Consider the following 13,616-nt stretch of genomic DNA (forward strand, 5'->3'; position numbering starts at 1 on the left):
AACAATTGCGGTTGCGTGCGCACCAAAATGTAGATCCTGATCAAACGTCACACCCAAGATTTTGGGGTGTAGGACAGTCGGTAGCGTAGTGCCATCGACGTGGATGTTCAATATGGTCGACATTTGGGGCGTCCATGTTGTAAATAAGGTCGCGGAAGATTTAGTCGGTGACAATGCCAGGTTTCGCGAGGCGAAAAAACTGGAGAGATCAGGGAGATAACCGTTTATTTTATTGCATAGCTCATCGATCTCTGGGCCTGGGCCTGTGGCCATTATTGTGCAGTCATCGGCGTAGGAAACGATTGTGACTCCTTCCGGTGGTGAAGGTAGCTTAGATATGTAGAAATTAAACAAAAGTGGGGATAGGACACCACCCTGTGGCACCCCTTGTTTAATTCTCCTTGGTTTTGATGTTTCGTTTCTGAATTGCACCGATGCCTGCCGACCACCCAGATAATTTGCGGTCCACCTTTTAAGACATGGGGGAAGGGTAGACCCTTCCAGGTCTTGCAGTAACGAGCCATGGTTGACCGCATCAAAGGCTTTTGATAGGTCTAGCGCTACGAGTACTGTTCTATGGTGGGGGTATTGATTTAAACCGCAATTTATCTGGGTGCTAACGAGATTTAGCGCGGAGGTAGTGCTATGGATTTCTCTGAAGCCATGCTGATGAGGGGCTAGCTGCAAATGTGCTTGGAAATAAGGGAGCAAAATGGCTTCAAGCGTCTTTGCCACTGGCGATAGGAGAGATATCGGACGATATGGATTGCTCCTCCATAGCTGGGCCTCGAGTCAGCTCAGCTAACGTTGGGTGGACACCACGTCTTGCAGGGTAGCAAGATCTTTCTGGCCGAAAGTGGATGGCAGGAGGTCTGCTGAAATAATTGGGTTCACTAAGGCTCACCTATCAATGGTCATTGGGGTTTTGACAGGGCACTGTCCGATGGGTAACCATGCGGTACGTCTCAATATACTGTAAACTCCATCCTGCTGCAACTGTATGGAGGACGATGAGGTGGTACAACCAAATCACTTTATGCTTCATTGCCCAGCTTTTGCCAAAACTAGGCGAAAGTATTTCAGTCGCGACTCACTTCGATCTTCCGAGGATTTATCCAAAGTTGAGATCGGTATCATTCGGAGCTTTATCGTTGCTACTCAACGATTCTCTAAGTAGCTAGATCTGAGTCACCGTTATTTTTGGTGTATGTGGTATCACAACGGACCTTCATGTTGTCCAAGTGAGCTATCCTTATCAGGGCAGCTACCACCTAACCTAACCTAACCTAGTATCAAATTGAAAAGTTCGAAAATATCATTTTCACAATTTCGAAAATGTAAATAACATAAGATTGATGAAAAAAAATTTACCGAAAATAGCACATTGATGCCTAGATTGCTTTTTTTTTTGAGTGTATTGCAAAAAAAGGAATTGGCCAGAAAACGATAACTGCCAAGATATATTCAGATGAAATTCCCGACACGTGGTTAAACCTCGTAGAGTGCCAGGGAATTGGTAATATTTTGTTACTGGAAGGTTACGCTAACTCCACCCATATTGGCATCGTCAAATACGGTGTAACACCAAATAGTTAGGGGCTGAGCAAAACACGAAACGAACGTATTGTTTTGCTATTTCTGAAAGTAAAATCGATATTTTTTTACCGTAAGTATATGTTCTGAAGACTAACTTCGAAAATAGGGAGAATTACTTGTTGCTTATAAATTAAACTTTACAACAACTTGGCTTGGTAAAATGTGTAAAATCGTTTCCCTGTAACACGCCTGCTGCTCCATTGCATTTTGATAGGTTTTTGTATATAGGTATATACTGTATACACTTTAACTTACCTTATAAATATTGGGCTTTAAATTACGATCAATAGATGGCGCTCTTAACGTATAATTCTCTTCAGACATTGGATTGTTTAGACTTCCCGCAGCACGCTTCTCAATAAACTTTCCAGTTGCACTAGTTTTTGGTTTTAGTTTGCGGTTTACAGGTGGCAACTCAACCTTGAAATGGAAACATTAAATATACGATTACTAAAAGTCTATCAACAAGATTGTTTGAGGTTTCAATTACACGAACTGGTGATGCAAGTTAATTATATCTATGAACATTACGCCGTTGGTTATACATTTTTTTTTTTTTTTGCTAATATGAAGTTAGCCGGTTAGAATATATAAAATTAGAATAATCTTTGCGCTGCCTGGGGCAAACATAGGCCAGTGACATATAGGCCCGTTGCGATACCACGAAAACACTCCATTACTATTCCTGTTGTTGTTGTTGTTGTAGCAATGCTTCGCCCCACCTAATAGCTGCGACCGATCACAAATATCCTCTAACGGGAGTCCAAGGAAAATTGCTGTTTCAACAGGGGTGGACCATAATGAAGAGGGTGTTAGAGGCGTTTGTTCCACATTACAATTAAACAGATGGTTGGTGTCACGTGGGGACACATTGCAAGCGGGGCATACATTTTGTATGTCGAGGTTGATTTTGGATATGTAAGAGTTTAACCTGTTACAGTATCCAGAACGAAGTTGAGCCAGAGTGACTCGCATTTCCCTGGGGAGTATGCGTTCCTCTTCCGCAAGCTTTGGGTACTGTTTTTTGAGTACTGGATTCACCGGGCAATTCCTGGCATAAAGGTCCGACACCTGTTTGTGGAGTTCACCAAGGACCTGGTTGTGTTTTTTTGCTTCATACGGCTAAGTTCTCAGGTGCCGTATTTCCTCAAAATGCTTAAGGAGATGACTTCTTAAGTCCCTAGGCGGTGTTAGCTCATCAATCAGATGTCTGTTGGGATGCCCAGGTTTGTGGGTATTCAACAGGAACTGTTTGGTTAGCATCTCATTCCTCTCCCTGATGGGGAGTATTCTCGCCTCATTATGTAGATGGTGTTCTGGGGACATAAGAAGACAGCCCGTGGCGGTTCTGATAGCAGTATTTTGGCAGGCCTGTAGCTTATTCCAATGGGTAATTTTTAGGTTTGGCGACCATAAAGGGGACGCTTAGCATGCAATCGGCTGAAAAATTGCTTTGTATGTGGTAATGAGCGTTTCTTTGTATTTTCCCCAAGTACTGCCAGCAAGGGATTCGAGGATTTTATTACGGCTCTGGATTTTCGGTACAATTGCGGATGGGTGCTCACCGAAATGTAGATCGTGATCAAACGTCACACTCAAGATTTTGGGGTGTAGGACAGTCGGTAGCGTAGTACCATCGACGTGCATGTTCAAAATGGTCGACATTTGGGACGTCCATGTTGTAAATAAGGTCGCAGAGGATTTAGTCGATGATAATGCCAGGTTTCGCGAGGAAAAAAAACTGGAGAGATAATGGAGGTAGCCATTTATTCTGTTGCAAAGCTCATCGATCTTTGGGCCTGGGCCTGTGGCCATTATTGTGCAGTCATCGGCGTAGGAAACGAGAGTAACTCCTTCTGGTGGCGAAGGTAGCTTAGATAAGTAGAAAATAAACAAAAGTGAGGATAGGACACCACCCTGCGGCACCCCCCGTTTAATTCTTCTTGGATTTCTAAATTGCACCGATGCCTGCCGACCACCCAGATAATTTGCGGTCCACCTTTTAAGACATGGGGGAAGGGTAGACACTTCCAGGTCTTGCAGTAACGTGCCATGGTTCATCATATCAAAAGCTTTTGATAGGTCTAGCGGAACGAGTACTGTTCTATGGTGGGGGTTTTGATTTAAACCGCAATTAATCTGGGTGCTGATGGCATTTAGCGCGGTGGGGGTGCTATGGAGTTTTCTGAAGCCATTCTGATGGCAGGCTAGCTGCAAATTTGCTTTGAGGTAGGGGAGCAAAATGGCTTCAATCGTCTTGACTACTGGCGATAGGAGAGATATCGGGCGATATGACTCTCCTATGTTAGCTGGTTTCCCAGGCTTTAGTAGCGGGACCACCTTGGCCATTTTCCATTTTTCGGGTATGACAAAGGTGGAAAGAGACAGGTTGAAGACATGTGCTAAATATAGGAAACCCTCTTTCCCTAAGCTTTTAAGCATCGGCATGGCTATGCCGTCTGGGCCCACTGCTTTGGATAGGTTAGCATGACCGATGGCATCCTCAACCTCTTTGGCGGTGATGGTAATTGGTGACGCGCTGAATTTATGTTTATGTGCGTGTCTGTTGGCCCTCCGTTTATCTTTGTGGATAATCTGCAAACCCCTCTAATTTTTTAAGGTAGGTTGTGCTTTGTGTGGCTTTCCACCAAACAAGAACTCCATAGTATAGAATAGGGTTTACAATCACTGTAAAAACCCAATGAGAAAGAGAGGGCGATAAACCCCACGTACCCCCCAACATTCTTTTACATGCATAAAGTGCTGTTGAGGCCTTCTTCACCCTCTCCTCCACGTTCAGCTTCCGTGACAGCTTACTGTCTAGGATGATTCCTAGATATTTTGTGCAACGTTTCTCCTGTAGGGTCACCCCTCCTAACTTGGGCCTTTTCCAATTTGGGACCTTGTACCTCTTTTTAAACAAGACCATATCCATCTTCTCCGCGTTGGCTGTCAACCCGACATTAGATGCCCAGGTATGAATATCCCGGATGGCCCGATCCAACAAAGAGCTAATCGTTGGAAGGCACTTTCCGCTTATGACAACTGCAGCGTTATCTGCATAAGCCGTAAGTTTTAAGGGTCCCTCACTGAATCACCTGAGCAGTTGGCTGATGACCAGCGTCCACAGCAGAGGTGATATCACCCCTCCCTGCGGCGTGCCCCTGTCCACTGATTTCGTGGCCTCGTACGATCCCCATTGCAATTTAACATGCAGCCGATCCATCTGGTTAAGGCTGGATGTACTTTAATGTAATTAAGACCGTACATAATCGCCCATTTAGAAACATTGGTGAAAGTCCCGGCAATGTCTAAGAAGACTCCTAGGGCATATTCCTTGTATTGTAGGGCTTTCTCTATGCTTATTACTACCCTATGCAATGCGGTGTCTACCGACTTACCGACCCTATGCAATGCGGCGTCTACCGCATATTGTGTTGTGGAGTGCAGCTTTTCATCCACGTTGGACTTTATGTACACATCTATCATCCTCTCAAAGGTTTTGAGCGGAAATTAATCTAATGGGTCTATAGTCCTTGGGATAGACGTGACCGATTTCCCCCCCCCCCCCCCCCCCCCCTTTGGTAGGAAAGCTACACAAGCAGCTCTCCAAGAGTGCGGTACATGATTCAGTCGTATGCACCCATCTAGTATTATTTTAAGATATTCCACGACCGCTCTATTTGAAACTTGTAGCCTGGCCTGGAATATACCATCTGGGCCCAGCGATTTAAACTTAGAAAACGTCTTCACCGCCTATTCGATCATGGTATCGGTCACCAAGCCCCGCACAACCCGCTCCGTGATCGAAGTGTGAGTGCTGTCTGCTGGCTCTTCTAAATCATCTCCCGATGGGAAATATGTATCGAAAAGCACCTCAAGGGGATCCTCACTACCGTGACGATTCCCTCTTCTCTTTCTTTATTAGTCCCTGGACTATGTTTCTCCTCGCTAGGAATTTTTTCAACCGATCTGTTTCGCTGGAGCACTCTATGTCTGTACAGAGACTTTTCCATGAGATTCTCTTCGCCCTGGAAATTTCACGCTGGTAGATCCTCAGTAGATCGCTGTAATCGTCCCGACACGCTTCGCTTTCTGCGGCCGATGCTAGCTTCAAAATTTATTTTACCTGTCTTCTTAGAAGACTTAGCTCTTTGCTGCGTGTAAAACATATCCTCCGCCAGCATGTTTATTTGAAAGATGTAGAACTGACCTTCCTCCGTAGGCCGAGATATAGTATCTTCCAAACCAGTGTCGGCATGTTTGGATTCTGATCCTGCAGAAGTCGCAGTGTATCCTCCGACTTCATCACGTATGGTATACATACCTTAACTTTTGGTACCGTGGGGGTTTACGCTTTATCCACCACCTCAAATCGCGCGTTCGTGCCTTGCCTTTGGAGGTTTGGAACCACTTCTTAGCTCTTTGCTGCGTGTAAATTATATCCTCCGCCAGCATGGACCTTCCTCCGTAGGCCGAGATATAGTATCTTCCAAACCAGTGTCGGTATGTTGGGATTCTGATTCTGCAGAAGTCGCGGTGTATCCTCCGACTTCATCACGTATGGTATACATACCTTAACTTTTGGTACCGTGGGGTTTCCGCTTTATCCACCACCTCAAATCGCGCGCTCGTGCCTTGCCTTTGGAGGTTTGGAACCACTTCCTCCAGCCACGAAGAGGTGATGTGTGTCGATTCTTTTTTGGTGTGGTTTTTCCAAGACTTGGCGCAATGTGAAAATCTGGGCGATGGTACATTTACCAGGTCTGAAGCCAGCCGAAGGTCCAATCAGCCAATTCACGCTGGGATTCAATATTTCGCACACTACATTTGACAGGACCATATATGTGATATCAAGAAGGCTGATTCCCCTATAGTTGGCACAGTTTGCAGTATCCCTTTTCTTGTGGACTGGGCAAAGAACACTTAGATTCCAATCGTCGGGAATGCACTCATCCGACCTTATTTTGCGAAGACGCTGATCATGCACCTTACCAACTCCTCGCCGCCGTATCTGAATAGCTCCGCAGGTATTCCGTTAGCGCCCGCGGCCTTGTTTTTAATCTGGTTATTTCTATTCTGGCTTCGTCATAATCGGGTGGGGTGGTACATTAATTGTATCGTCTATTACGGAGTGGGTTTATCATCCGTGTGCGGAAAATCGCTGTATCCATTTAGGAGAGCAGAGAAGTGTTCCCCCCATAATCTAAGTACTCTCTTGACATCAGTTACAAGGTTGCCGTTTTCGTTCTTACAAGAGTTAAAAAAAAATAAATAAATGTAAGGCGCGATAACCTCCGAAGAGATCTAAGGCCGAGCTTCTCTTCCAATTTGCGTCGTGCTCCTCTTGCTTTTCCCTACAAATTGGCCGGACGGGACCTACATGTTTTATGCCGACTCCGAACGGCATCTGCAAGGCAGGTGAGTTTTAACTGAGAGCTGTTCATGGCAGAAATACACCCGAAGCGCTTGTCAAACACTGCCGAGGGGCGACCCCGCTTAGAAAAATTGTCTTCTAATTGAAAAACCTTATTTATAAAATGTTGATGTTGCTTTGCCCGGGGTGTGAACCCAGGGCATACGATGTGGTAGGCGGAGCACGCTACCATCACACCACGGTGGCCGCCTCTTACAAGAGTTGCCCCGGCCTTAAAACGTTCCGTCTGTCGCCGAATTTTTTGGTAAAATTTTCGGGCGTTATTCCTGGTGGCTAGCAGCTCAAGCTTCTCAAACTCACGCCTTTCTGCCTCTGCTTAAAATTTTTAATTGATATCGGTGCAGAAATATAAGTTATACCCAAAAAATTTAACAAAAACGTAGAACCTTCGCCCATGAAGTTAGTGGTAGCAAACAATAGTCAAATAAATACGTATGGAAGAAAGCTTCTCACAGTTGACCTAGGCTTGCCCAAAAAATGCAGCCATCGAACATTTCACCAATATCAACAAATTCGCTTACGGTATAAAGGCTATCACCAAAAAGGGTGTACGTTGGCTCAATTGCACAAGGGTCCTTCGAAAGTGTCATATGGAAGCACTTCTTTATATTAAGTCGTAGGTTGTTTTTAATGATCCAACTAGTTAGATTATTAAGATCATTTTGTAAAAGAATTACGTCTGACACGCTCGCAATGGTTTTGAAAACTTCCTAATCATCTGCGTAAAGCAGATACTGTGAGTTCCTGAAACAGGTACCTATACCATTAATAAAAAGAAGAATCGGTCCCAGAATACTTCCTTGTGGAACGCTAGAAGTGGCTTCAAAGGAATAAGACTTGACATTCTCAATTTCAACAAAAGAAATTTTATTTCAGAGATATGATCTAATCCAGTAATATGTTATGAGAAACAGTGTCAAACGCCTTTGTTATTTTCCATTTGTTAATAACTCACCACATGATAGGAAAAGATTGAAAATATAGTTTAATGGAATACAGAGAGACGAACTGCATTTCTTTAAAATAAATGTGGACAGACCATCAATGTCACTTTTTAAAGAAGAGCGGTGATGCCTTTAATTACATCTAATTCAGTAACGAAAAAATTTCAAAGTCGACCGTTTGGCAACATCAGCGTAATTATAGCTACACGAGCTGGTGTCAGTTAAAAAATTTGATTTACGAAAGCTATCTTTGGACGCCTTTTTTACCCTTTTTACATTTTTTGTATACCATGGGAATTTATGTATACGCGCAGGAAGTAAATAAAGGTTATGAGAAAACACATATGTCGTGCGTGTTATGCAGAAAGGCATCATAGCACTCACCAACACTTTTTGAGCTAAAAATTGATTCCCAATCCAAGTCAGGAAATTGCGAGTTTAGGGAGTCAAAGTCAGCTTCGTGAAACTGAAAACTCACGTTGGAGCTGTACCTTGCACTAGAAATAAAATCAAGGAATTCTACGGAAAGAGAAAGCGGGACATGGTGTTTATCAGACTATAAGATCGGGAAAGTGGATTCTCATATTTGAAATATTAAATTTTTGTCAACAAAACCAACATCTAAAATATTATGTATCTGATTAAAAAACGAATTGAGTAAGATTAATACTGAAGAGGTTATCTATGAAGTTTATTTCATGTGAACTATTAACATTAGTTGGAGTTAGGATACCATTATTAAGAAAATCTGACCACGTTATTTTACTCAAATTAAAGTCACCCAAGATACAAAAATTACACTCTTCATTTCATTCATATAAACTTGTGATGTTATTTATATGAGCAGCGTATAAAGAATCAGGGTTGGCAGGTGGTATGTAAGAAACACAAACAAATAATTTGCTAGAATTTTCATATATACAAACACACAGTTGATCAAGAAGAGAATTTTCATCTTCCAATTCAACAACAAACGAGCAAAACTTTCGATTGACTGCAATTAAAACCCCTCCACCTCTGAAGCAATTTGTTTTAATTGCGTCTCTATCAATCCAAAAATTCAGCATCAGCGAAATCAATTTTTAACCATGTCTCCACAATTACATAAAGCTCATATTCCCATCGAGAACTACATAAAAACACGTCACTGGTTTTAGTACGCATTCCCGAGATGTTTTGGTAATAAATACTTAATAGATTTTTATTATGCATATAACTAGAGCTTAGACTATGCGAGCGACTTCTCTTTTTGGTGGTGACGAAAAGGGCGTATCATAATGCCCAAAGGTCATAAATTAGCATCAAAAAGGCAATAATAGAAGGCTTGACAAACACCAAGTTTAAAAGTCATTCTCTCTAAGTCATCAAGAGATAAGCCATTTTTGTACAAGCTTGTAACAAGATACATAATTGCTCGCAATCCGGAAATGATTGGCTACGTAACCGGTGATATTTTCCATTGTAACACATGGCTTAAACGAAGAAATATGCAGCCCCTTCTTTTTAGAAACAACTTCCAACTCGGTACACACATTTCGACAGAAAACTACAACTCACATCACTATTAAAACTATTTGCAGAAAAGTGAGTAGCTTGAGCAGTAACTTCAGAGTACGAAGGCGTAGGTATAGCGCAATTATAATTCTCAGCAGAACTACATATTGACGCGGCAGAGGCTGTAACTGCAGATGAAGCAGGAACTGTGTTTGGGTTTGCACTAGTAGGCACAGTTTTTTGAGAGCGAAGATTGTAACCAGCACTAGTTTGTTTAGTGTTTGTTGATTTCTTATATTTGTTAGTGTCACTGTAATTATTGTCACACGATAGAGCATATATGTAGTACTCCTATATTGCTACAAAAGGCTAGGTACATTCCTAAGCATCAGAGTGCCGATATATTGCTGTTTAAACGTTTTTGCTTTTGTATTCAATAATCGAATGTACCTAAATTAAAATTTTTTCTTGTCACACTTATGCTGCTATAATCACAAAAATTTTATAGGCTGTCTTGTTTTGATTTCGAGTTCAAAACATATTGCGCGCATTTTCTATTAGCGCATTACATATATGCGATAGATCAACAACCTGGATTACAATGAGTTACGCTGTTTATTATCTGAAGCATTATTAGCATCACTGTTGATTGTTTTTGTTGTTGCTCATTAGCTCAGCCAACTGGCATTTTAGTATGTTAATCTCTTTCGACAAACGAGAAAACATAGCAAAAAAGTTTGACGAAACACTCATACAGTTATTGCATACAAAAACAATGTTCATATGACTGGTCAGAATATGCGAAATATTGTTTATATCAATTTTTGAACATAATTAGTGATGGAAATTTTCACACAATCTGCATTTAACACCAGAATCACAATTAATAAGATTATTGCAGTCAGAGCAGTTATCGAACGTTGGAATAGCATGGCTATTAAACGAAATGATCCAGCTGTGGGACAAAAAAGAGCGAGAGCATGACAAGAACACGTCAGTACACGCCAACAATGTTTATATTTCCATTTTACGACCGATTTTTTTTTCAAGAATGAATGAGCTTACCACCAGTGAATAATAATTGTTATTCAATTATTATTTTTGTTTATTGGGAAAAAACTGAACAGAAGGAAACATTTACAGGCATATTATGATGGTACCATTTCGAAAACCGCCGCGTCATCATCATCAGACAGCCCCCCAGCGGGTTAGGGGGCTTAGAATATACACGCGGCAGGTATACCCGTCGTAAGAGGCGACAAAAATACCAAATTGATTCAAGGAGCTGTGTAGCGAAACTCTTTCAAGGGGTTGGCAGCGCAACATATAGTTTCTTCAACCCAATTGTCAGCCGAGGATCTGGCGATCCCAAGTTCCTCATGATCTAGGGGGTGGAGAGCGGGATAGCCTAGGCGGTTTCATGTGATCATACTAAATCGTTCCCGAGATGGTCGGCAAAGGACCATCATAACGCTACAACAACAACAACATCAGGCAGTTTCGTAATGTTTTTATTTATTTCAACAGGTTTCACCGCGGAGCGAACCTCGGCCAAACCGCTGAAATCACAATCGCCTAATCATTGGGCTATTGTGTTGTATTTGCCTTTCTTTATTTCATTTTTCAAGCTCTCGCACAATTTGAGACATTCTGTCTTTACGTTAATTTGTACTAGGCCTGCATTTTTTGTTATTGTTGTTGTACCACTCTTCTTTATTTGTGTATTTTTTAAAAATTAATGAGCACACCACCTTCTTTTCAGTTTTTTCCAATAAACAAAAATAATAATTGCGAGGTAGTGTAGTTGCGCGTTTTTGTTTTAACGTGGGTTTCCCAGTAGGCCGTTTTGTTCGAGTGAAAATACGTTTTATAATAAGCGTCTACTACTTTAGAGATTTTGCAGATTAATAATAAAAAAAGATCGCAATTTGGTTTTGTTTGCAGTAGATTTTGAGTGAAGATTAAACTATTGTAGTTAGTTGTGGAAAGCAGCCACTGTTGTGAGAAGTTTACAGACTATTTAAGAGTGCTAAGGTCGGTTTCAATCCGCGTGAATTGCAGAAAGTCATACACCCGGGAAAAATCAATCACCGCAGCAAATAGACAACGTTAATATGACCAGGTTAGTACTTAAAAAGTGAGTGCACCTCGAACTAGAGCACGAGTAAGTGATTCCAGATTTTGTTTAAAAAAAAAATCTTATTTCGTGGCGATGAAGCAGATAAACAGGCCGAGAAAAAGAAACAGCAGATCTACAAAAAAAATTTAAAAGTTTCTACACTTACAAACCGAATTTTGGAAGTTTATAGGAATGCATAGGGTCCCAACAGTGGAGGACGTAATGAACCCAACAATTAGGGAATTATAATTAATGTTAATGTTTAAAAAACTATTTACAAATAGAGAACAAAAGTAAAACAATTTTTATTAAAATTTTATTTTTTTAAGGAACTTGAAATTATTTCAACAACATGGTAAATAAAGTATCTTTTTTAAATTGCATGGTGGAAAGCCATCCTAAATACGAAGATACGATGCAGGAAAAGAAAATTCAGAAGGCTCAGAAAATAGATAAGCAAAATTTGAACCCACAACTGAATTAGAAGATATTTGATTCCAGCTGTCTGCTTTCGTTTGCCTGTTCATACTATTGATTATTGCGATAGTAATAATACTCAAAAATTACATAGGAAATAAATTAAGAAAGCTAAATACGGTACAAGAACATATTTAATAATCTTGTTTTTAATACGCCTGCTTCTTCTTTCCCCAGTGGCACATCTTCAGAAATGAATCAATGGGAAGAAATTTGTAACACTTTAGTAGAGTAAAAAATTAAAGCAGAGAAATCCTATAAGTGCATAAACAAGAGTATTACCATTAAAACTGAGGCAGTAGCGAAACATTTCGAATCATTGAACAGATTAGGTAAGATAATTTGCAGAGTAAGTAGCCAACTTACTACACTGAAGCATACCAAACATTTTCCAGTGTTAGGGATAAATTGGTGTCCTTACTCGCAAGGTATGGTATTGAAGTAACAGTACCAACTACTGTTGAGGAAGATTTACAGATTGACTTCAATACTCTCTTATCAGAGCCCCCTCCAACCCAGATAGAAGATAAAAAACTAATTGAAATAACTACATTCCCAAACGCAAATGTCAAAATGCCACAGCTTCATCAGGGCTGCCTGAGTTTGATGGTAACTCAAAAAAGGGCATAGTTTCTAAGACGCTCTTGATATCCTTGAACAAATCAAAGATAGTCATCAGAGCTGTAAAATTATTCAATCAATACAGTTATAAACTAAGATTGATTCATATTACAAATATGATTGTTTGATTTCAAATATATAAGCCAAGTTTGAATGCGATTTCATTTTTTCCATTCAAAAATTCCGTTAGTGATTTCATGACTGTAAAAAAAGCATTCAGCCTGATTGTGAATGCATCAAGAGCACTCCCACTCACGAGTGATTGCAAAATTTTGTTGACTGCAATCACTTTTTCATCCAGCTCCATTGAAATATCCGCTTTCCTGCGATTGGTTTGAAGGTGTCAAAATAGTTATAAAAAACCGGGCTGCCATATTTCATTTAAAATATGTTGTTTGATTCTAAAAAGTTTTATTCGGGGAATTTTGCACCAATTGAATGAAATTCAATTTTAAATGCTTCAGTTCTGATTGAAAAAAAAAAAAAATAAGAAACACGAATAAATGAGTTAGTACATTCATAAAACATAATTGGAATAAAATATTATTTCAAATACATATAATTTCCAATCATAAAGCCCAAATGTGGTTCTCGCATTCAATAGCGACGGTAACTCTGACTCAATGTTTTAAAATTTTATATTATAAAACTGTATTTTGGTATTTTCTACAAAATTAAGCTTTATTTTTTTAAAAGTTAAGTAGAAATCAATTGCCACATAAATAAGGAATATAAAGAAGTGCTTCTTGTAGATTATAGTGCAGTGAAGGTGGAGAAAAATGCGTTTAAAAACTGAAACGGTAGACGTCAAATATTTGTGCACAGTGTTCCTCTTTATATCAAAAACACACAAAATGTGATTGTATTATTAAAAGGCCGGCATTTCTTGATCTTCCCCAAATATATATTCTCAGACCGCGAGACTATT

At 40.4% G+C, this 13,616-nt stretch overlaps 1 protein-coding gene across 4 annotated transcripts in view; it reads right to left on the bottom strand.

The window, feature by feature from the left end:
• Positions 1-13,616, bottom strand: part of dos (daughter of sevenless) — a 564,233-nt gene that overhangs the window by 10,186 nt on the left and 540,431 nt on the right. For 3 of the 4 annotated variants that reach the window (XM_067787081.1, XM_067787080.1, XM_067787083.1), the window contains exon 8: positions 1,852-2,016. The exons of the other annotated variant lie outside the window; for it this stretch is intronic. In XM_067787081.1, the coding sequence (XP_067643182.1) occupies positions 1,852-2,016 (165 nt within the window). The remainder of the gene's footprint in view (positions 1-1,851; positions 2,017-13,616) is intronic. 4 annotated transcript variants of the gene reach the window in all.

Source organism: Eurosta solidaginis, chromosome 5, assembly GCF_040869045.1.
Source record: "Eurosta solidaginis isolate ZX-2024a chromosome 5, ASM4086904v1, whole genome shotgun sequence".
Taxonomy (NCBI): Eukaryota; Metazoa; Arthropoda; class Insecta; order Diptera; family Tephritidae; genus Eurosta; species Eurosta solidaginis.